This window comes from Leptidea sinapis, chromosome 8 (genome assembly GCF_905404315.1).
Source record: "Leptidea sinapis chromosome 8, ilLepSina1.1, whole genome shotgun sequence".
Lineage (NCBI taxonomy): Eukaryota > Metazoa > Arthropoda > Insecta > Lepidoptera > Pieridae > Leptidea > Leptidea sinapis.
In genome coordinates this window covers 14447909-14469500 of record NC_066272.1, presented here as the reverse complement: position 1 = coordinate 14469500, position 21592 = coordinate 14447909, and the positions used below count along the sequence as shown (strand labels likewise).

The 21592-nt window shown below is 35.7% G+C and overlaps 3 protein-coding genes across 3 annotated transcripts; 2 read left to right on the top strand and 1 right to left on the bottom strand.

The window, feature by feature from the left end:
- The first annotated feature begins 1984 nt into the window (after nt 1-1984).
- On the top strand, nt 1985-3989 carry LOC126965593 (protein obstructor-E-like). The gene is made up of 6 exons (XM_050809227.1): nt 1985-1988; nt 2607-2713; nt 2799-2919; nt 2996-3196; nt 3289-3358; nt 3794-3989. Exons 1-6 carry the CDS (start codon nt 1985-1987, stop codon nt 3987-3989), a joined length of 699 nt encoding a protein of 232 aa, XP_050665184.1.
- Nucleotides 3990-11686: 7697 nt separating this feature from the next.
- Nucleotides 11687-14904, top strand: LOC126965753 (peptidyl-prolyl cis-trans isomerase-like 3). The gene is made up of 4 exons (XM_050809511.1): nt 11687-12107; nt 13474-13572; nt 14311-14429; nt 14751-14904. Exons 1-4 carry the CDS (start codon nt 11967-11969, stop codon nt 14875-14877), a joined length of 486 nt encoding a protein of 161 aa, XP_050665468.1. The 5' UTR covers nt 11687-11966; the 3' UTR covers nt 14878-14904.
- Nucleotides 14905-15946: 1042 nt separating this feature from the next.
- Nucleotides 15947-18927, bottom strand: LOC126965683 (zinc finger protein 90-like). Its single transcript, XM_050809410.1, has 2 exons — nt 18338-18927; nt 15947-18248 (listed from the first exon to the last, which is right to left on the bottom strand). The coding sequence occupies exons 1-2, from the start codon at nt 18491-18493 to the stop codon at nt 16704-16706; spliced, it is 1701 nt and encodes a 566-aa protein (XP_050665367.1). The 5' UTR covers nt 18494-18927; the 3' UTR covers nt 15947-16703.
- Between the last annotated feature and the right edge of the window lie 2665 nt (nt 18928-21592).

Below are 21592 nucleotides of genomic sequence, written 5' to 3'. Positions count from 1 at the left end.
CTTATCCATTCTTCTTCCCATGTCAAAGCCCCTTCATAAACTTATGTAGCTTCATGACGTTTGCTGCCAAATTCTGTTCCATCATTTCGATATAGCTCTGGAAAAAACTAAAAACATGAAGTTTTCGTCGCGTATCGAATACGCGCTCGTAAGAAACTAAAGTTCTCAATTATTTCTTAAACAATAACGAATAAACAAATAATCTTCAAAGCTTGAATGAGATAACAATAATTAAGTTTAGTATTAGCGATTATGATGAGGTAAAACCTGGATGTGACATGCAAATAATAATAATACCGTGCATGAATGTGTTATAGTATACAAAAACTGTTAGGAAGAAAAGGGCGAAACCAATATTTTGTCTATGTCAGAATTTCTATTTTTCTTGTAGGTCACCTTGACTTCCGTATAACACATCAGTTGTGATCGTTTTTATTTGAAAATTTTGCGTGATTGACAGTCATTTAAGTGGTGAAATTAATTATTGTTAATTAAGTGTTGCATTAAAACATGTTAAAAAACATGATGACATGTTGCATAATATCATTTATTATTATTATTATTTCATTAAAAGAGCACAAAAAAAGAATTCTGGGAGAGTTTCTTGCACCCCTTCTTCTCTCTCAGAGAGCCAATTGTGTCCGAAGCGGTAGTTGTATCTAGTATATTAGTAATGACATCAAAAAGAATTCCAAAGAAATCATTTCGAGAAAATAAATGCCTTTATGCCTTTATTAGGCTGCCCGATAAGCTGCTGCTTAATAGAGCGCAAATCAAAAAGCTTTCGTACGCAAATACTATTTTTAGAAAAAATATTCCTTGATTTGTAAAAAGATTGACAAAATTAGATCCGTAGCATATTATTACGAAATGTAGAAATCCATAACATTAGAAATAATGATATGATAATATAGATGAAAATATTAATTATGGAACCAGTCAGTAGTAAACTCAAATTATCATTCTCGGTACAAAGGCCAAGCTCACCAAATTGTACTGCTTTTTAATTCCTCTGGGTTTTAAATTCATATGGGCAAAGAATATATAATAGTACAATATGGATTCCTGTTGTTGTCCTTTTCGGGTGTACTCGCATGGCAAATCCAGTATATACTTCATCCTAGATTATATTACCTCAGGCTACTATGGTCCAAATAAATTGTTTGTGTCGTTTTAATTATTTCATCTAAATATCCAAATGCAACCACAGATAAGTAAATACCTTATAATAGTTATTAAGTATCCGAACAAATTAATATTACAGTTACTAAGTAATTAGTTACTTTAAGTAAAAAGCCACATCAATATTTTGTACCATTAATTATTACACGCATTCGTAGCTGTACCGGCGTAGGAACAGTATTACTTATAATGTTTTCGATCATTCTGTTGAGTTTCGTCGTGGCTTCTTGTAAGTAGAAAAATCTAATTAAAAGTATACAGTGGCTTCGGTTGTCAAAATATTATGTATGTATCTCGTTATTGGCAAAAAGTAAACGCTATTGCCAAAAGAAGGAAAAAAAAATGTATGTATCAAGGCACGGACTAGTAAAAAAAGAAGGACTCCGCGCCGTGATATTAGCAAGTGAAGCACCTTTATGGTAGTGTGTGTGCGGGTACGGGGTATACCCCGGGGTAACTGGTATACCAGTTACACAATTTTTTCTCCCTTAAATAATCATATATCCACAAATACTTTTATAGTATTGTTTTTACACTTGTTCACAACGCACGACAGCATTTTTAAAATATTTTATTGCGACGCAAACTGATCTGTCACAGACGATGGCAAATCTCATAATGGCGGCCAATCGGCTTGTAGTAGTGTAAGTGTATGCGTGGGGCTATGTATTTACATATTTACCGGCTTGTTTTGGTGCCTCACTAATATGTAAGGTGACACGGAGTCCTTCTTTTTTACTCGTCTGTGGACGTATGTATTATGACAACCGGGCCGAAACTGTCTCATTTATTACATACAAAAATGCGTGAGGAAAAATTTATTTTTGTTTGTGTTTTGAATATTTTGACAGATTACGATACTTGATGGTAGCAATTTACGCACAAACTCTGACGGCCTTAATCTTTTCTTAAAAGGTCTGCCAAAAAGACTTAAAAATTTCACTTCACTTCAAGTCGTCATATCAAATTAACACTTGCAGTCTCTTGTATAAAATTAAGATATTTTCTTTGAATTTTCTTGTTTTTGTTAATTTGTTTATAAAGCACTTTGTATCACTCGCGTGAAAGTGCGTCCAACACTCGGACATATCGAAACCCTCGAATACGTCTGGTACATACTGCACACTCGTTAGGATTCGCTAGCTGTCTCCAATATACTCTTGTACTCTAATATACTTGCAATATACGATATAATAAGCAAGGTACTAGAACTCTTTAACGGAGATACAGCAAGATAGAGAGAGAGAAAAAGAACGCGAATCTATTTAGACTAAGTATGACTGATCTTGATCGACAAGTCTTAAACAATAAGCCACACTTGGAATGAGTTCCTTAGTAGTATGACTATTAAACTGACCACTAGCGAAATTGGTCGCGCATCATTAATAATTTGAAACTTTATTAAATCCTCATGTATTAAACAGGTACAGCGGCTGACTCTCCCGTCACCGGTCAGCCCAGCAGTGTTTGTACTCGCAAGAACACCTTCTTGGTGGTGGACGGTAGCTGCGACTCTTACGTAGAATGTATTGTAAGTTATCACCGATACTATACAAAATCAAGAATAGATCTACGTTAGATAAAATATACTAATTTTTCATTAATCTGTATTATAGGAATTTGTGCCAGTTCATAAGACGTGTCCCGATGGTCTCCACTATGATCCGGCAGTCAAATGGCCAGGATACCCCTGTGGCTATCCAGCTGATGTACCTTGCAAGGGACGTGGTGCGGCACGTAAGTACTGGCTGAAATAATATATAACTGCCTAGATGTGACATTGATCGTGGATAACTGTAATAAATGTTCACAGAGGCAGCAGAACCGACGAAGGATTGCCCGCATCAGTTTGGGTTCTTCGCTTCTACCGCCGCGTCTCCCAGCGACTGTGGCCGGTACCGCATGTGCGTCGCAGGCCACGCCGTGGAAATGTCCTGCCCGACCGGACTCGCCTTCAACCCGATCCTTTCCCGCTGCGACTGGCCGTTCAATGTACCTTCCTGCAATGTTGATGGTAAAAGACCATTCAATATAGTTGAACTCTACTAATTGCTTACTTCATTCTCTGGAAATGATTCAGGTATTAAGCTTTTGTTTATCTTGCAGCCTTCCTCGCCTACAAATGTCCTGCAGCTTCCATTGATGCGAGTGGCAACGCCATTGTGACGAACCACAAGTATGTACCTTTTCAAATAGAGTAACTTATGATAAGATTACTTAGATTTACTTCAATTCGTTAAACAAATTTCATTTTAAGTAATTTGTTATTTTTAAAGCGATATTCCTCACTTCGAGGATTCATTTTACAAAATTAAATTTGTAACCAAAATTTATAAACCATCACGGTTTCCGTCCAAGCGCTCTTACCAAGTGAGCCAACCGTTCGAGTGACACATGGTTTGTTAATCTTGGTACGTCATGTTCAACTCTCAGATTGTGGCTCCATCTATAGATTCTACTTTACAGTTGATAGCCGGCTCAACCTTAATAATGGCATATTAGGAAATAGAGATGTCGCTCTTTCAAATTGTTTAAATTTAGAATTTATTTTAGAAATTTATTGTGTGCCTATATGCAAAATTTTCACTCGTCATTTGTTACTTGATTTTAGGTATGAAGGTAACTGCTATGCGTTCTACTTATGCGAAGCAGGAGAATCTCGTCTGTTGTCTTGTGATGCCGGGCTGGCGTTCGACCCGACGAATGGCTATTGTGTTGACGAGGACCGGGTTGATTGTGGAGTCAATGCTGTTCCGCAGCAGAGCGCGCCTGCAGCCCTAGTAGTCGCTCCAACGATTTCAGCTTAAATTTAGTACCATTACATATTAACGATTTAGATGAATGCTAGAATTGTTACCTTTTTATATTGATCTACCTATAAACATTTTGTGGATATTTTGTACCGCTTGTGGTTTGCCACAGTCCACCCTAAAAAGCAATCATCGTCAGGGTTAGCACTTCTGAGTTATTTAGTTTTTGCCTATTTATTAGTTACGAATTATGTATTTTCAAACATGTTAGTGATGTCAAATTTATTGTTAAATGTCAATGTTTTCTGTTTTGTAAGTAGGTAAGTGAGTGAATAGTATAGTGGCATTTTAATAAAAAAAAGCTTTTAAAAATCACAGAAGTTTCATTGTATTTTTCAATATGATGTTAGTAAAACTGCGAACCAAAAAAATATCAATCGAAGAATTCTTCGGAGATACGATGTTGACATGCTTAAACGATAAATCTCCACATAGTATAGTGTGAAGTAAAACCTACATTCAAAGTAGGTATTTAATTAACAATGATACTGTTGATACGGTAACTGTCAATAGTAATTTGTATGTATTTATTCTTTAAACAAATCCGCCAAAAAAGTAAACCCCACTACAAATATAATATTTTTAAGTTCAAATGAAATGACATTCACATACAACAACCACTTGGTAGATATTGAAGAAGTCACAAATAACAATACCTATAAAATTAATTAAATTATAAGACAACGTTCTAAAAATTTAACAATTAACAGTATGCATACAGTATGAAACGACGCGCCGCTTACTGTTTCGCACTGACCGTCGTTGCATGCACTGCGCGTCAAAATAATCTCTCGGAGGCAACTATGCCGCGAAGCGCAGCGACACGTAGTGCAGCACCGTTCTGCTGCGATATGCTCCATACAAAATGGTTGAAATAATATGTTGACGCTTAGTGCCGCGCAGTGCAGCGCTGCGCAGCGCCGCGCTAATGCGTTCCGGCCTTAATGGGTTCACTTTTCAAACGGACAGGGGTTCCCCTTATGCTAGTTTAAAGTGATTTGACATAAATTTAAAATAGTAGTAATTTCACTATGGCTGTAACAGTTGCTTAAAATGTAGTATATTTCGTATATCTCCGTTTTTTACAAGCCGTCTTCTGTCAATCTATCAATGACTGCACGTTTTATACAATCGAGTGAATCACTTTTTTGAACGAATAAAAATTAAAAAACACATAACAATCTACAAATATAAACACTATAGGAACCTTATAAATTTAAAACATATACCTTTTAAATTACAATTTTCTTAAACTTTAGATTTTATTACTTATCGACAGGTAAGATACACAATTTTGAGACAGGCCTTTTAAGAATGCCGTTTTTAGTTTGGAGAGTAACTACTTGAACAATATTGTCTTCACCGGGATGGGTAGCAATTATTCGTCCGTACAACCATTTACATGGAGGTAAATTATCATACTTGATCACTGCTATATTCCCGAGATTAACTTGAAAGTCTTTATGACTCCATTTATGCCTAATTAATAATTTATTACAAACCGTTTCATCAATGCACTTTAACCTCTTCCAGATCTTCTATATTTTCTGGTTTCAGTCTCTTTTCAGCTATGTCTCTTGAAATTGTTACTTCTGGGCTATCGTTCCTGAAAGGAAGCCGTACAATATATGTGCCATTTTCAACCATCCGAGTCGTCTCGGTAAACTGTTATTCACATCTGTTATCGTTGTCCATGAACATCTTTTCCTTTGGCTGTGGTACATCAGATTCCAACTCCCAGAATCTCTTTAGTAATCATTCATTGCCTTCTGTGCAACAATGCATAACTTGGATGAGTGGAGAAGATACTGCTGTTGAGTTCACCACTCCAGATAATATCCAGCCAAGATTGGTTGCTTGCGCCACAAGCGTACCAACTGGACCTTTCTTCACTTCTTCCTGAAGTATTTGACTATACACTTCTGCACCTAACAGAACCTCAATACGGTTAGACGTATAGAAATCTGGATCAGCCAGCATCAAATTCTGAAGTTCTTCCCACTCCAAGGCTTCCACTGTTCTTGTTGAGTGAAGAGAAGTTATATTTTTTTTTAAATTAGCCTTCACCGGTATGATTATATTGGAATCAATCCGAGGCTGTATGTGCTAACCATTGCCTTCGACACTACATTTTTGTTTCCTCCTAGGCCAGTTATTTTGCTCCTTATTGACATTTTCTTTAGGGCTAAGTACTGAACTGTTGATTCAGTAACGAAGGAACACTGTAAACCTTGATGCGATGAAAGTGCACGAACCTCATGACTGTCTCCCTGTCGGGAGCCATGAGGATATAGCCTTCACAATCGCCTTGGTACCTAAAAATTCAAGCGCTTTAAATCGATTAGTTTTTTTTTTTTTAATTCTTTATAAGTAGGCAATCATTAGTCAGTTAAGTTATGTTAAATTCCCACTGACGCCTTGACTCTGTGTCCAATTTTAGTGTTAAGTAATAATAATACTTAACACTAAAACAACACTAACAATAAATTTAATAATAATTATAATATCCCAACTGGATGTATCAATGCCTATATTATTAAGGGATGCCAAACAATCGTTTGTGGTATTTATTAAATCTTTTAGCCCATTAGCAGATTCCACTAATAAATTCTTGAGGCTAAACAATCGTTTCAACGCATTGTAAGAAATATATCTTTTGTTGTTGTACAACTCCACCGACAATTCCCAACAACTTTCAAAATTGCATTCCTGTATAGGAATGTGCCTTTTCAGTTTGTTCAGCTTCGCCAAGCAACGAACTTTTTAGGTAGTGCAATTTTTGAACATTACTTAATATATAGTTATTAATAATAAGTGAACTGAACAAATCTTGGAAAGAACCATTCAGAGTAGGTTCCAGAAAAACTATAGATATTAATTTTTCCCAAATTCACAAAACTTTGATTTTTGTTAGAGCTAGTATTAGATTTAGTTCCTTCGATTTGTGTGGTAAAGCCTGAAAATTTTTGTTTTATATCACTTTTGTATTCTATAAACACGTCTTCATTTTTATCGTATACATCATCGGGATTATAATTTTTAAATTTTAACTCTTTTGAATTATATATTGAGATCAATTCATTATAGCGTTCTTCGAACTTTAACCATAGTGGATTTAAAGCTTCTAATCTCCCTTCTAGGTATTCCTTAGTTATCCGATCTTTAGGAGATTTTTTAAAGTTACTGTGAGCCCTATATACTCTTGATTGTAAATATATTTGTAAATTAGTTGTAGATTCCATTCTACACAAAAAATTAAAAAGTTAAAAATTCAAAAAAATATAAGTGTCATATAAAATTGATGAATTTTTTCTAAGTCTTTCCCCGTATCTTCAGATTTTATAAAATTATTCTAAGTCTAAAGTAACATGCAATTAAAATTAACTAAGTCCTTATTGCTAAAACTTAAAGTTAAAACAAGATAAATTATAAGTTCAAGGACACGAAGAGAAAAAATTGCAAGTTCCAAATTGGTAAGTTTTATAGTTCAAAATTGCAAACACTAAATATTAACAACACGAAAAAATTACAAGTCCCAGAACACAAAGTAAATTTTCAAAACAAATAATTCTAAGTTCAAACACGATGTAAGAATAGTTAAAGTTCCAGAACGTTAATATTTAAAGTTCAATATTGCAAAGCAAATAATACTCTTTCAACTTTTCACAAATACAGCTTTTTACTCACGATTTCACCACACCAAACACTTATCTCGTGACCTTCTGAGAGTAACTTCCTCCCGGATAATGACATTGCTGCAATTCCACCACGTCCCTTCCGTCCAGACACGAACCCTCTCCCGGCTGCTTGCTCACTTGACAGTCTCTTCCCACGAGGATACTGACGTACACTTAGCCAGATGGCTAGTCTGAAGTCTCCCACTTGCGATTGCGACAGCAACCCACTGCCCGCAAGTATCTCACAAAAAGCTGACTCCGTCTATACGACAGATCCGTTCCAAAGGACCATGAAGGAAGCCCGAGAGGGTGAAGGGGAATTGAATTTCAGTACTACACTAATAAAAAAACACCACAGGTTCGCCTTAGGTAGAACGTCAATTTATTACTTGGTCTTCTCACGCTGCGCTTGCAAGGGCGCGGTGAGGGAATGCTGATAGGGACTTCTCGTCCCCTGTAGCATGTTTCACTCGCCGCCCGTGGAGACGGGCGGGTCATTGGGGTGGGAGCGATTGCTCCTTGCTGTCCTCTTCTCACTTTAAATGGTTTTATTTGTCGGGGGAACGGATGCACCACTTTGTGGTAATCTTTTGGAGCTGAGGAAGCGCCTGTTCCCTCAGGTTTCGTGTCATGTCCGGTGATTTATCACCTGTTCGCGCGGACCCTGCCAATCAGCCCCGAAGAAGAAGGAGGGCAATCAGCCTGACCGGGCGCTCATAAATCGGTCGATAGTCACAAACAGACCGCCGATGTAGTCACAATGGCGACGTCCAACGCACAGAGCGAGACCGCTAAAGTTGTAACATGCTTTTCGGATATCCAAAGTCAATATTTATTGGCCACGGCCTTAATTGAGGTGGAAGCTACATCTGGGGCAATTATAGTATTAAGAGCCCAACTTGATCAGGGTTCTCAAACTTCTTTTATAACGGAGTCAGCCGTACAGTTGCTAGGTTTGAGAAAGGTTCCAATAAAGGCGGATATATCAAGGTTAGGCGATGAGGAGGGTGGTACTTTACCGAATTGGCAGATCCTGCGTATGGCGTGCCAAATAAAATTGATATGATTTTAGGGACTGCCGTGTATAGCCAGATTTTATTAGAAGGGTTAATCAAGGGTCCTCCGGGAACGCTCGTTGCACAGCAAACCACACTCGAGTGGATCCTATCTGGAAGCATAGACGGACCTTATCACACGGTAACAGAGAATACATAATGCGATTGTTAGTTTGCACGTTCAAATCAATCATGACGACGATAATCAATTCCTCAAAGGGTTCTGCTAAATGGAATGCGACTCCTCGCAGCGCCGGAAATATTTAACCGACGATGAGGCTAGGCTCGAGATGACTGCGAAAAGATAGTCTCGGACACTACAGCTACGTACTCTTCCGGGCGATATATAGTTAAGTTACCTTTTAAATAGGAGGATCCCCAGTGTAAGTATGATGATTCCGGAACTATCGCTGACCCGGGCACAATTGATGCTTAATTATTTAAGAACTAAATATTGGGTCATCAACGCAAAAGGTCTAGTGAGGCTATTTGTTAGAAAATGCATAACTTGTGTACGTCATTCTGCGCAAACCAATCAACAACTAATGGGTCAATTGCCGGAGGCCAGAGCAAATGCTTGCCGACCTTTAGCTAGAAGTGAAGTTGATTACGCTGGTCCGATTGCTGTCAGACCTACGAAGGGCCGTGGTTATCGCTCTACCAAGGGTCATATTTGTGTTTTCGTCTGTATGGCCACAAGAGCTATTCACTTGGAGGTTGTCAGTGACATAACTTCAGAAGCGTTTCTGGCAGCTTTCAAGCGCTTTACGGCCAGGCGAAGACGCTTTACCGATCTATGGAGCGATAACGGTACCACTTTTGTCGGAGCTGATAGAGAGTTAAAAGGCTTATTCACCCAAGAAAGGTCAAGCATAGCTTCAGAAATAGCTAACTGGTTAGGCAACAATAGTACCAACTGGCATTTGATACCTCCTCATTCTCCAAAGTTTGGAGGATCGTGCGAGGCGGGAGTGAAGTCTACCAAACACCACCTCGAACGGGTTATTGGTAATCATACACTGACCTTCGAGGAGATGACCACAGTCCTCGCGCAGATTGAGGCTTGCCTTAATTCTCGTCCCCTTTCTCAAATCAGCACAAATCCGGACGATCCGATTCCATTAACACCGGGACATGTTTTGGTTGGAGTACCCTTAGTGCTACTCCCTGACAGTAACTATGAAAATTCAAATATTGGTAGTTTAAAAAGATGGCATTTCTCTCAGCGGTTAGTACAAGAATTTTGGCGTAGATGGTCACTTGAGTATTTGACGCAGTTTCACCATAGATATAAATGGTCTTCAACAACAGAGAGCCAAACGTGCTGATATAGTATTAGTCAAGGAAAATGATCTCCCAACAGCCAGATGGCTGTATAGTATTATCACCGAGAAACATCCTGGCTCGGACAGTTTGACAAGAGTAGTTTCGTTACGTTGTAAAAATTCTGTTATAAAACGACCAGTATCTAAACTTATAGTGCGGCCTGTAGAAAAACCTTAAAGATTTATAATATTTTTGTTAAGTATGTTGTGTTACATCATAATAGGTTACAGTGTATAATGTTTAACTTATGTATTATTATAATATTTGTTCTAAGGTGTGTTTGTTGTAGCTATCAATATTGTTGTATGTTATATTTAATTGTACTTTCACATTTGCTAGGGTGGGCGGCTAAACTATAGTATTTGTATTGTGACTTAGAAATTGTGTAAATACAGTGATACTTATGTATTATGGACATAGTCGGATGTCCATGGTGGGCGGAATGTTAAGTAGTATGTAAACTTCACTGCGTGAACTACCCAGTGAGTTACTATGAGTGTGTTTTCCCAAACATATTATAAATTCAGTAATTTAAAAGAAATATTTATAGTAACTATTCAAAGCGCTTAGTTTAAGCCTAATTGAATTAAGATTATTTGACATTGACTTTGAATACTTATAACATCATGTGGCGTCGTACAATATAGCCTCCTTTCAATATCTACCAATATATACAAAAAACTATCCCAGCGGAGGAACTCGGGTATATAGAACTTTCATAGCTGGCAACATATTTTTTTAATGGCGAGTATTTTTTTTACAAAATATTTTGCTGTTTTGACGAATGTAAATTAAATTAAAAGTTGCGAAATAGTATTTATAAGACGCTTTGTGACGCCTTTTCACTGCACAGTTAGTAATTTTTCAATTAAATTTCGCGCACTGATTGTCCTGGAAGTTCATAGAATGACACTGACGCGGCGGGAAACGTTGTCATTAATGACCACATTGAAACTGCTTCATTTCGCTTAGGCCTCACACTCTAAGCGTAATTATTCTAAGTTTAGAGGCGTAAAACCTATTGTTAAAACCTAAACCATGAAAGCAGCGTTTATGAATAAAATAAATCATATTTAAAAGATCACGCAGTTATGAAACAATAGGTAGTATCGACAAGATTTAATCGTGACCCGCCTTAAGGTCAATATCCTACAGTCATAATAAACAAGTAAGTCGAAATTCGTTTGTACTACTGTTGCACAATACGACTGCTGTAAGCATTTCGGTGACGGAACTCACGAGATTCTACCCAACCAAAAAGTAACTTTATACAAATTTATATTTTATTTATTTATTTATCGTGCCAGTACCAGAACTTGTTTTCGAAAAAGCTACAATAATAACATTTCATCATATCCCAAACGTGTAATGCATTAAATCCATGGATTATTATTTTTTAAATTAGCTATAAATCTAAGCTAATGCAACATAGTGATGCAAGGGTGCTGTATAAAATTGTTAATAACAGATAAATTTATAGCAAAACGAATATATACAAACATTGTGACCCTTTCCGACCACCGAGGACGAGATTGAGTGCGCACTCCCGAACGACACATCAGTACTGACAGTTACAGACAACTATTACTCTAACGAGCTAAAGTGACAGCTGACGTATTTAGAAGCAAATGCGACCAGCATGACTGTTCACATGGTATTTTATTTACCTTTATAGTTTATATTTACAGTAAGAGTACCTACGTAAATTAAACATTCTTTGATTACCAACACCAATGTTGATGTTTGATCGCAATAAAATACTCTGTGTTGATTACGATACTAAAGTGTACATAGTACATAGTAAAAAATAAATTATATTGTGTTGTTTATATGGTTTTATTACTTTTTGGGCCTAGTTTGAGAACATAGTTAATTACTTAAGTGAATCTAAAAGTTAACACAGAAAGTCAATAAAAATGTCTGTTACATTACACACAGATGTTGGTGATATGAAAATAGAGCTATTTTGTGAGCAGTGCCCCAAAGCATGTGAAAATTTTTTAGCTCTGTGTGCTAGTGATTATTACAATGGATGTCAATTTCATAGGAACATAAAGGTAATTAATTTATATTTATGTGCAGAGGTGCATTCAACAAAAAATATTTGAAGAAATAGTCTACACAGAATATGGAAAAACTAATTTATATTATGAACAAATGAGACACATAAATATGTAGGTATACATCATATTTTATCAAAACTAGATCAAGCCTCTTACTGAGAGCAATCAAATCTGATGTTACCATAAAGATGTGAGGCTTGATGCTGTTTCTAAATCATTAATGTCATCAGCGGTATTTGGCTAGACTTGATGCGAATATAGAGCATCTTTACTGACTTTTGGTTTGCTCTAGTGATGGGTGTTAAATGAACGGACCAGTTCAATCAACCACTTGATGATGTTTCAACATTTCAACGGTTCACGTATTTCAAATGGACTAGTTCAATTCATAGACTATGATAGAAGTTAACAAAGTTCATTTGTCAACCCTTTAAAAGATAATGTAAATTATAAACTTATTTTCACCACTACATATTTTCATTATAACTTCACACTACCAGCCTTTTTACAGAGTATCTCATCATGTAATCAGTTGACATTTTAAGTTCCAGAAAATAATTATTATTTTGTATTTTTGCTTTAATAAATTAATTATTATTAATTAGCTAGTAGAATTTATTTATAAATTAATTTTACATTATTATGAGAATAAAATTAATCATTATTAAGAATTAACACATTTTATTCTAAGCCATGGTGGTCGCGACAAGCGCATACAGTTGATTCGGTAGTTCCGTCTAACAACGTAAACTTGTATTAGACTGTACAGTCTATGAGTCTAGCATCTATAATACTGTCGAAGGCGCACAGTCCACAATTTGAACTAGTCCATCGACTAGCCGAAGAAGGAAAATGAATGGTCTAGTGTGCTCACAAAATACATGGACGACCCATTGCTAGTTTGCTCTGTCAAGAAATAGTTAGTAAAGAAAGACTAATTAAAGTTATTGATGGCATTTAAGAGGGTGCCTAAAATTACAATATTTAATTAAAACAATTATTTTAAGAATGCAGATAAGAATATTAACATATAGCATTTTTATATTTATTTATTTATGTGAAAAAGAAACCGCTTTTCACAAGATATATCTTGGTAGGAATGTTAAAATATTTTAACATGGCAACAAAATATAATTTTCATGAGTACCAATTTTTACTAAATAATAATTAATTACTTTCAGAGCTATGTGAAGAAATAAGAATAACACTAATGTATTAAATGCTCTGAGTATTCAAAAATAATTTTCCAAAGTTTTTAAAATAAATTGTTTTTGTTAACATGTGGTGATTGCCAGGCAGTCAATGCTTTAATTTTTTTTAATATTATTGTGCAGTGTTTTGTCATGTTTTGAATTTTTAGGGTTTTATTGTTCAAACTGGAGACCCAACAGGTACAGGCAAAGGTGGCACATCAATTTGGGGAAGAAAATTTGAAGATGAATTTAAAGAGGACCTCAAAGTAATTCACTTGCTAATTTTTTCAGTAAAAACTTATAGTTTCATTGTGATGTTCTTCTGTATATAATAATCATTATAATATATTCTTTTGACATGTCTCCAATACTCACCTTTCTCTATAGTGAATAGTTTAAAATTCACATGCAAACTGAGGGAGATTTAAAATTTGGCAACATTGTCATTTGCCATAATATTTGAAGTGATAAAATTGAAATCATAAGCCATATATGTGTTTGCTATGGTGAGAGGAAAGCTTGTGATACAATGCCAAACACTTTCTTTTTCATTATTATTATTAAAGACAATTTATTGATTTAAGCTTCATTTAACATTGCCAGAATATGTTCGATGAGGGCAGCACAGAGCCAATTATCATGGAGGATCTTTGGGGAGGCCTTTGTCCAGTGGTGGATGTCTTCCAGCTAATAATGAAACATCAACTATGTTTCATGAGAAGTTTCACACTCATATAATACATTTTATGCCACATACAATACACAGTTGGGAGGACTATTGCTGGATAGCTTATACTATTTATGAGGCTAAAATAAAAAATAAAAAGAATTTTTCAAATTCTATCTAAAGACTAGATTAAGGCAAAGAACCAAGCTAACTTCAGCCTTATTTATATTGTTTTATTGTTAGTATAGATTATAAATTAGGTTGTCTTACCATCACACTATAAAGACTCTAGTCAGCTTGAAATACATATTTTAATTTTACTATGATTTTTCTCCAGCACAATGCAAGAGGAATTGTTAGCATGGCAAACAATGGACCAAATACAAATGGAAGCCAGTTTTTCTTTACATATGGAGAACAACCACACTTGGATTTAAAATACACCATTTTTGGAAGGTAATTCTTGCAAATAAAATATGTCTAAACTTTTGGAAGTTAATAAAAATGTAGCTCAGAAAAACCTCTTGCTGCTAGAAAACTGTTGCAAACAAGCCAGGTTTATTATTTTAGTGTGTGTGTGTGACTTTATGTTTTCGTGAGTGCATTGCTCATAATAGAGGTTAATTGTCAACCTCAATTTTTTTTTTTCGACCAGTGGTCACAGTCTAACTAGACATACAATAATTGATGTAAGGAAAATATATTAATTCTAAAACATTTACTACTACATCAATGATTTAATTTTGCAAAAATTATTAATTATTTATGTAATTTCAGGTTAATTGATGGATTTGAAGCTCTTGATGATCTAGAAAAAATGACAGTTAATCCAAAAACATTTAAACCTTTAACAGAGGTTTTAATAACATCAGTCACAATACATGCCAATCCTTTGGCAGGATAATTTATAATAAATTGTAACTATAGAAATTATTGTTGTTTCTTTCATTAATAATGGATACTTACAGCAAAATAAAATTAATTATTTTGTAAAAAATATGTATTTATTTCAATAATAAACGTCTATTTTAAAGCTGGCTATTTTCTTGTAGTATTTTGTAATTGTATTCTTCATCTATTCCTGTGATTAAAAATTATTTGTTAAACTAAGAATGTACCACAATTATAACAAAAAAATGATCCAGCTAGGTCTCAGATCGACAAAATATTATTTAAACTATTATTTATATTTCTTTGACACTTCTACTCCACATGTCCTAAATATTCTCAAAAAGTCTACATAAAATTGAAAGCAACCTTTTTAAATATATTTCTTTTCTAGTACTTACATAATGTAATAATTGTAATTTTTGTGTCTGAATGGTAATAAATGATCTATTGGATTGGCTAATAGGCTGAATTTATGCCCATAAGAATCTCTCTTGATAATCTTATATATAAAATTTTCGTGTCACAATGTTCGTTCCCGTACTCCTCCGAAACGGCTTGACCGATTCTCATGAAATTTTGTGAGCATATTGAGTAGGTCTGAGAATCGGCCAACATCTATTTTTCATACCCCTAAATGTTAAGGGTGGTCCACACGATTTTTTTTTTTAATTTTTAAATTTGATTATGAGTCAGCATTAATAAATACATATAATTTCAAATTTTCACCCATCTACAATCTACAATTACTTTTGTATCGCGATTTGCTGCGTCAGCTAGTTATATGCAATAATCTATTATTTATTAGATCAAATACATAATCATAATAAAATTTATTGAAGTAGGCGTTACTTTGCGGAAATCCATAATTATACAAATGATTTAAGTTTTCTTTAGTGTTAATTCCGCCAATATGTGTTTTTAAACTATTCGACACGTGTTTCGCCTCTACACCAGGCATCCTCAGGACGTGTTGTCTGGCCAAAATCTGACACGAGACTGACACATGTTGAATTGTTTAAAAGCAAATATTGGCGGAATTAACACTAAAGAAAACTTAAATCATTTATAATCATAATAATAAATAAATAGAGCATGAAATTTATAATTCATAGACATTAAGCTTGAAATACACAAATTACTTATAAGTAATAACAATGAAGTCATAATTAGCAAAACATTTCACAATAATTAACACTTAAGTAATTGAGGTAATATGTACTACATTCAAGAGATGAAATCTCTCCTTCATTGTTTAGATGTAGCTGAGCTAAAGCTATAGACTCTATTCTATTCAGTTCTTGCTGAGCATTTGTAGTAATAGCACACATTTGAGTGCTGGGTTTTGTTTAAAATATGCCTTTGTTGAAATATGAGTTTTAATAATCATTGATAACTTACAAATCACAAGTAAAACTTGTTCAAAAAGGAGTGATTTCAAAACTAAGTTCTACAGAATATGTATTATATTAGAAGTACACTTAATTATTTTGTATATTATTATAATCATCATCATATAAGCTGGAAGAGATCCACTGTTGGACAAAGGCCTCCCTGAAAGACCTCCACAACAATTGGTCGTGCAGAGCCCTCATCAAACCTATTCAAACTATCTTGACCAGATCATCAGTCCATCTTGTGGGGATACATATATTATTAACTGGCAACTTATGTATTGTAAAATTGAATGTTTGGTCCACTGTCATCAAAATGCACCCATGCAATGCATAATTTGTCTGGAATAGCTCTAGTAAAGTAGTAGTAGCTATTATGTCAATTATTTGCATTGAAAAATAAATTAATTATTCAGCACTTTATTACTTGGACTAACTTTTTATTATTTTATGTCTCTGGATTAAAATTTTCTTGTGTATTAAAGTCTGAATGCACCTCCAGCTTAATTTTACTTTCAATAATTTTATCGTCAAAGTTATCATTGAAATGAGATTTAATGTGGGCAACTAAATCAGGTTTTTTTTCAAATATTGCACCACATTCAATACAAGGCATATTAACAACAAGACATTCATGAGTTTTTTCATGTTTAACAAGCTTGTCTTTCCTTGAAAATTTTTCACCACACTGAGTACATTCAAATTTTGGTTCAGAATGTATGAGTGAGTGACGATCAAGTTCTCTTTTACGAGGGAATTTCTTAAAGCAAACCTTACACTGAAAAAGTCTTAAACCTAAATGGGCAACAGACACATGTGTTTTGTAAGCATCTAGTGATGAAAATCTTTTTGGACATTGGTGACACTTAATATTTTTTGGTTTGTTTTTTGCACTAATTGGTGACTTTTGTTTAAACGGTGACATAGCTAACTGCTTACTTGAAGATGGAGTCTTCTGTAGCTGGCTTAAAAAACTATCTCCTGAAATGTGGTCTGGTACACTTGGAAGATCATATTCATTTGGAATGTTGTCACTTATTCCACCACTGGGAGGGGACATAATATTGCTATATGGATTAACATTCACCACCATATCAAAAGTATTTTGGTTAATATTATTATTAGCACAATGTTTCATCTCATGCCTCAAAAGTTTATCCTTCCTGCCAAAAGATAATGGACACTTTTGACAAGTATATGGCTTCATTCCAGAGTGTACGAGCACATGTCTTTGTAGATCCCCTTTTGCTACAAAACTGCGAGGGCACATGGGACAGACATGTGGCTTATGTCCAGCATGTATTCTTAGGTGCTTACTTAAATTTGTGTTACGAGAAAAGCTTTTGTGGCAATATTGACATTGATAAGGTCTAATACCAGTGTGGACAATAGAATGCTTTCTTAAATCTGAACGCCTTCCAAAGCATTTCTCACATTCTGGACATTGGTATGGTTTGTCACTTCTATGAACGGCTTTATTATGACCAATAAATAAGCTCCGTTCAGAAAAATTTATGCTACATTCAACACATTTATATGGTATATTTGGGTCATGAACTCCTTGTTCATGATCTTTACATTTTTCTTCAGAAATAAATGCTTGGTCACAATACTGACACATAAAAACACTTTTCATTAGATATGAATCCTGAATGTGGTCATTCGGTCCTTGTATTTGATCATTTCCTATTGCTTCAGGTTCATTATGTTCAATATTTTCAGATTCTTCAGAAGAATCATAGTCAAGACTAGGATCTACTACCATAACAACACTATCTTCAACAATATAGTTTTCATCTTTCACTTTTTGGTTGTCAAATCCATTATAATTTATTTCTGAGGAATAAGATGTATCATGCTCTCTTAATTGACTAACTATTTGTCTGAGTTTAGATTCGGTTTGCATGCATTGAGCTCTAAATTTAGCACTCTCATTGAGTTGAAACAGACACTTATAGCACAGTCTAGCAGGAAGACCATCATTAGGTTCCATCTGAAATATAAATTATAATATGAATTAAGAATAAAGACCGAATTCATAACTGAAATGACGTAAAACAAGTAATGTTAAATGGAATTTACCTGTAAATTAATACATTCAGCTATTTTTGAGGTTATAGACCTTTCCGAGTCACCATCATCATCAACATTACCAAATATCGATGTTGTGAAGTTGCATTTACATAGACATAAACGACATAATGTATTGAAATTTGATATTATAAATAAATCGTCCATTTTGATGGTAATAATCTATTAAATAATTTGATGCACAATGATGACACAATTTCTTTTGTTTTGAAATAATGTTAAACAAGGGCGTCCAAAATAAAATTAAACTGTAAATATTACTTTCTCTGCCTCAGTTCCAACAAAAATTATGCTTCATGTAAATTATAATGTAATTTGATAGTTTTGTGTTAACTAGGGCGTAGGCTGGGCTTAGCAGGGCTGCGCTAAAGAAACCGTCGCGCGCCGCCCCTGTCTGCCCAATGAAATATCGCGACATGTCGTAATTATTCGCCACTAACATAGAATTTATTTTTCTTTTAAAAAGGTCAATTACAAACTTCATGATTTATTGTTTCGTTCCCACAATGATTATCAATATTTGGGAAATCAAAACCTTTATTTTGAAATTCCAATAAATATTTGAATGTAAGCAATATTCGCGCCACAGTGATGCACCAAGGAGTACAAATCAACAAAGAGAATTTAAACACTACGTTCACAAATAAATTACAAATGACTGGACATTTAGAAAACCGCTAAGATAAATTATATACCTGGATATGACAAGCAAATAAAACAGTGTATGAACAAGATCACAACATCTTCAAAAAAATTTAGGAATGAAAAGGATGAAGACGATATTTTATGTCTTTCTCAGATTATCTGTTTTGCATGTTGGTCATCATTGAAAGTTTAGAGACTGAGCGTTTGGCGATTAAATAAAACAACTGCTTGACTGTGAGGAATATGTGGAAGATATGATTTATTTGAAAGTTTCATGATATATATACAAAATTCTTAAAACTAGTTACCCAATTACAATTGTTACTTAAAAAATATTTACAAGTTCAGAAAATACACACCAATACTAAAGCTTACATTTTAACCAATAGTAAAACGTTTCATTCAATAAGAATTGAGAATAATATTATGTGTTCTATCTCGCTCAAAAACTAATGCTATCGCAGTAAGCCGGCCAGCGAACGCGGTTTGTGTAAACTCGCGTCGAACCTCGATCATACGATGTCAATGAGCATTCAGCACCTACTCTGTCGCTCATTGATTAAAATTGCATGAATAGCGATCGACCCCCGAGTCCCGACGCGTCATTCGAGGACGCTCGGCCTTGCTGTGCGGTTGTGTAACGCGGAGCATATGACTAATCACGTGAGTATATTTGCGGTCATCGAGAGAACGTGACGATGCTTGAACTTCACTGAGATGACTACTGGTGATCTGTATGATTCTATGAGTTGATGTACAGCATTATGAAATGGTTCTTATCAGAGCTAGTATTACGTTATATAAAATAAAATGTTCTTTTCAGAACGAATCTTTCGGCATACGCTTATTACAGTTATTATGCACGATTACTATTTCTACGACCTATAATGCTACGTTACAAGTTAGATATTAGACATTTGTATTAATTGATATTATTGGTTGTAGGTACAGCTACACATGCTAAATTTAAAGAAATTAACATCTTACTTAACAACTGCAGCATAAAATATTGATTTTAATTTATTTTAGTACTATTTTTGCCTATATTTATACCTTTACTGTGTACCAGAAGATTTATTTTTACAATATTTATGGGAACGCTAGCGTACGTAACGTTAGCTGTTGTTCGACCAAACTAAACAGATATAGTGTCAATACGTTTATTTGGAAATTAGAATGGTTTTGAAACTCGACCCTCACGTGTCATTACTATATTGTGTCATTACATTATTGATGTACAATAAACAACTAGACTCACAAAATTTTCGGTCGCGCTTTGAATACATCGTAGGGACCTGTCTACTCTCTGGCTCCGCGTAGATTTAGAGGACCGCGTCCGCATCTATGCGTGTGTCTACAGGTCCCATAGTGGTAACGCAGAAACGGATCACCTCATGGGCTGCGTTCAAGCGGCATTTGATGATATGCTTGCTCAGATCCCCTCCGCTGAAATCTTAGTCTTGGGTGATTTCAACGGGCACAATGCCGAATGGCTTGGATCACGTACTACAGACTACGCAGGGCGATCTGTGCATAATTTTGCATTGGCGTATGGTCTGTCCCAATTGGTTGAGTCGCCAACGCGGCTCCCGGATGTGGATAGCCAGATGCCGTCCTTATTAGATCTTCTGCTGACTACACATCCGGATGGTTACCAGGTCTCTGTTGACGCCCCTCTCGGAACGTCCGACCATTGCCTGGTCAGGAGTGTAGTGCCTATCCGACGCCAACGTCGCCTACCGTCGCCGTCGTCGTAGACTACCAGCGACCCGCCGCGTTTGGCACTACAAGTCAGCAGATTGGGATAGGATGCGTTCCTTTTTTGCATCCTACCGTTGGGGCAGGGTTTGTTTCCCTTCGGATGATCCTAGTGCCTGCGCCGTTGCAGTAGCCGATGTGATACTGCAGGGCATGGATATTTTTATACCAAGCTCTCTAGTACCGATCGGTGGCAGATCACAGCCCTGGTTCGATGCGTCAGTTAAAGCAGCATCTGACTGCATAAAACAGGCGTATCGAACTTGGGTTGCGGCGCTGGGCTCAAACGATCCGAACTGCAAAGTTCTGAAGAGGAAATATAACCGTGACTCCAGATTTTTTAAGCGGCAAATCGCCCGTGCGAAATCGAAGCACGTCGTCAAAATTGGCGAGCAGCTTTCCAGTTACCCGACCGGAACACGCAAGTTCTGGTCGTTGTCGAAAGCTGCTCTTGGTAACTTCAACCAGCCGTCCATGCCGCCGTTGCACATGAGGAATGACACCCTGGCCCATACGGCAAAAGAGAAAGCCGATCGCCTGTGCACTCTTTTTGCCTCCAACTAGACTCTTGACAACAACGGAAAAACACCTCCGACCATCCCGCGGTGTCAGAGCTCTATGCCTGCAGTACAGTTCCGACAAAAAACTGTTAGGCGAGCTCTGTTTTCGTTGGACGTCAGGAAGTCGAGCGGGCCGGATTGCATTTCTCCAATCGTGCTTAGAACGTGTGCCCCTGAGTTGACGCCGGTGCTAACGCGTTTATTCTGGCACTCTTATTCAAAAGGCGTAGTCCCTTATTCATGGAAGTCAGCCCTTGTCCATCCGATCCCAAAAAAAGGAGAC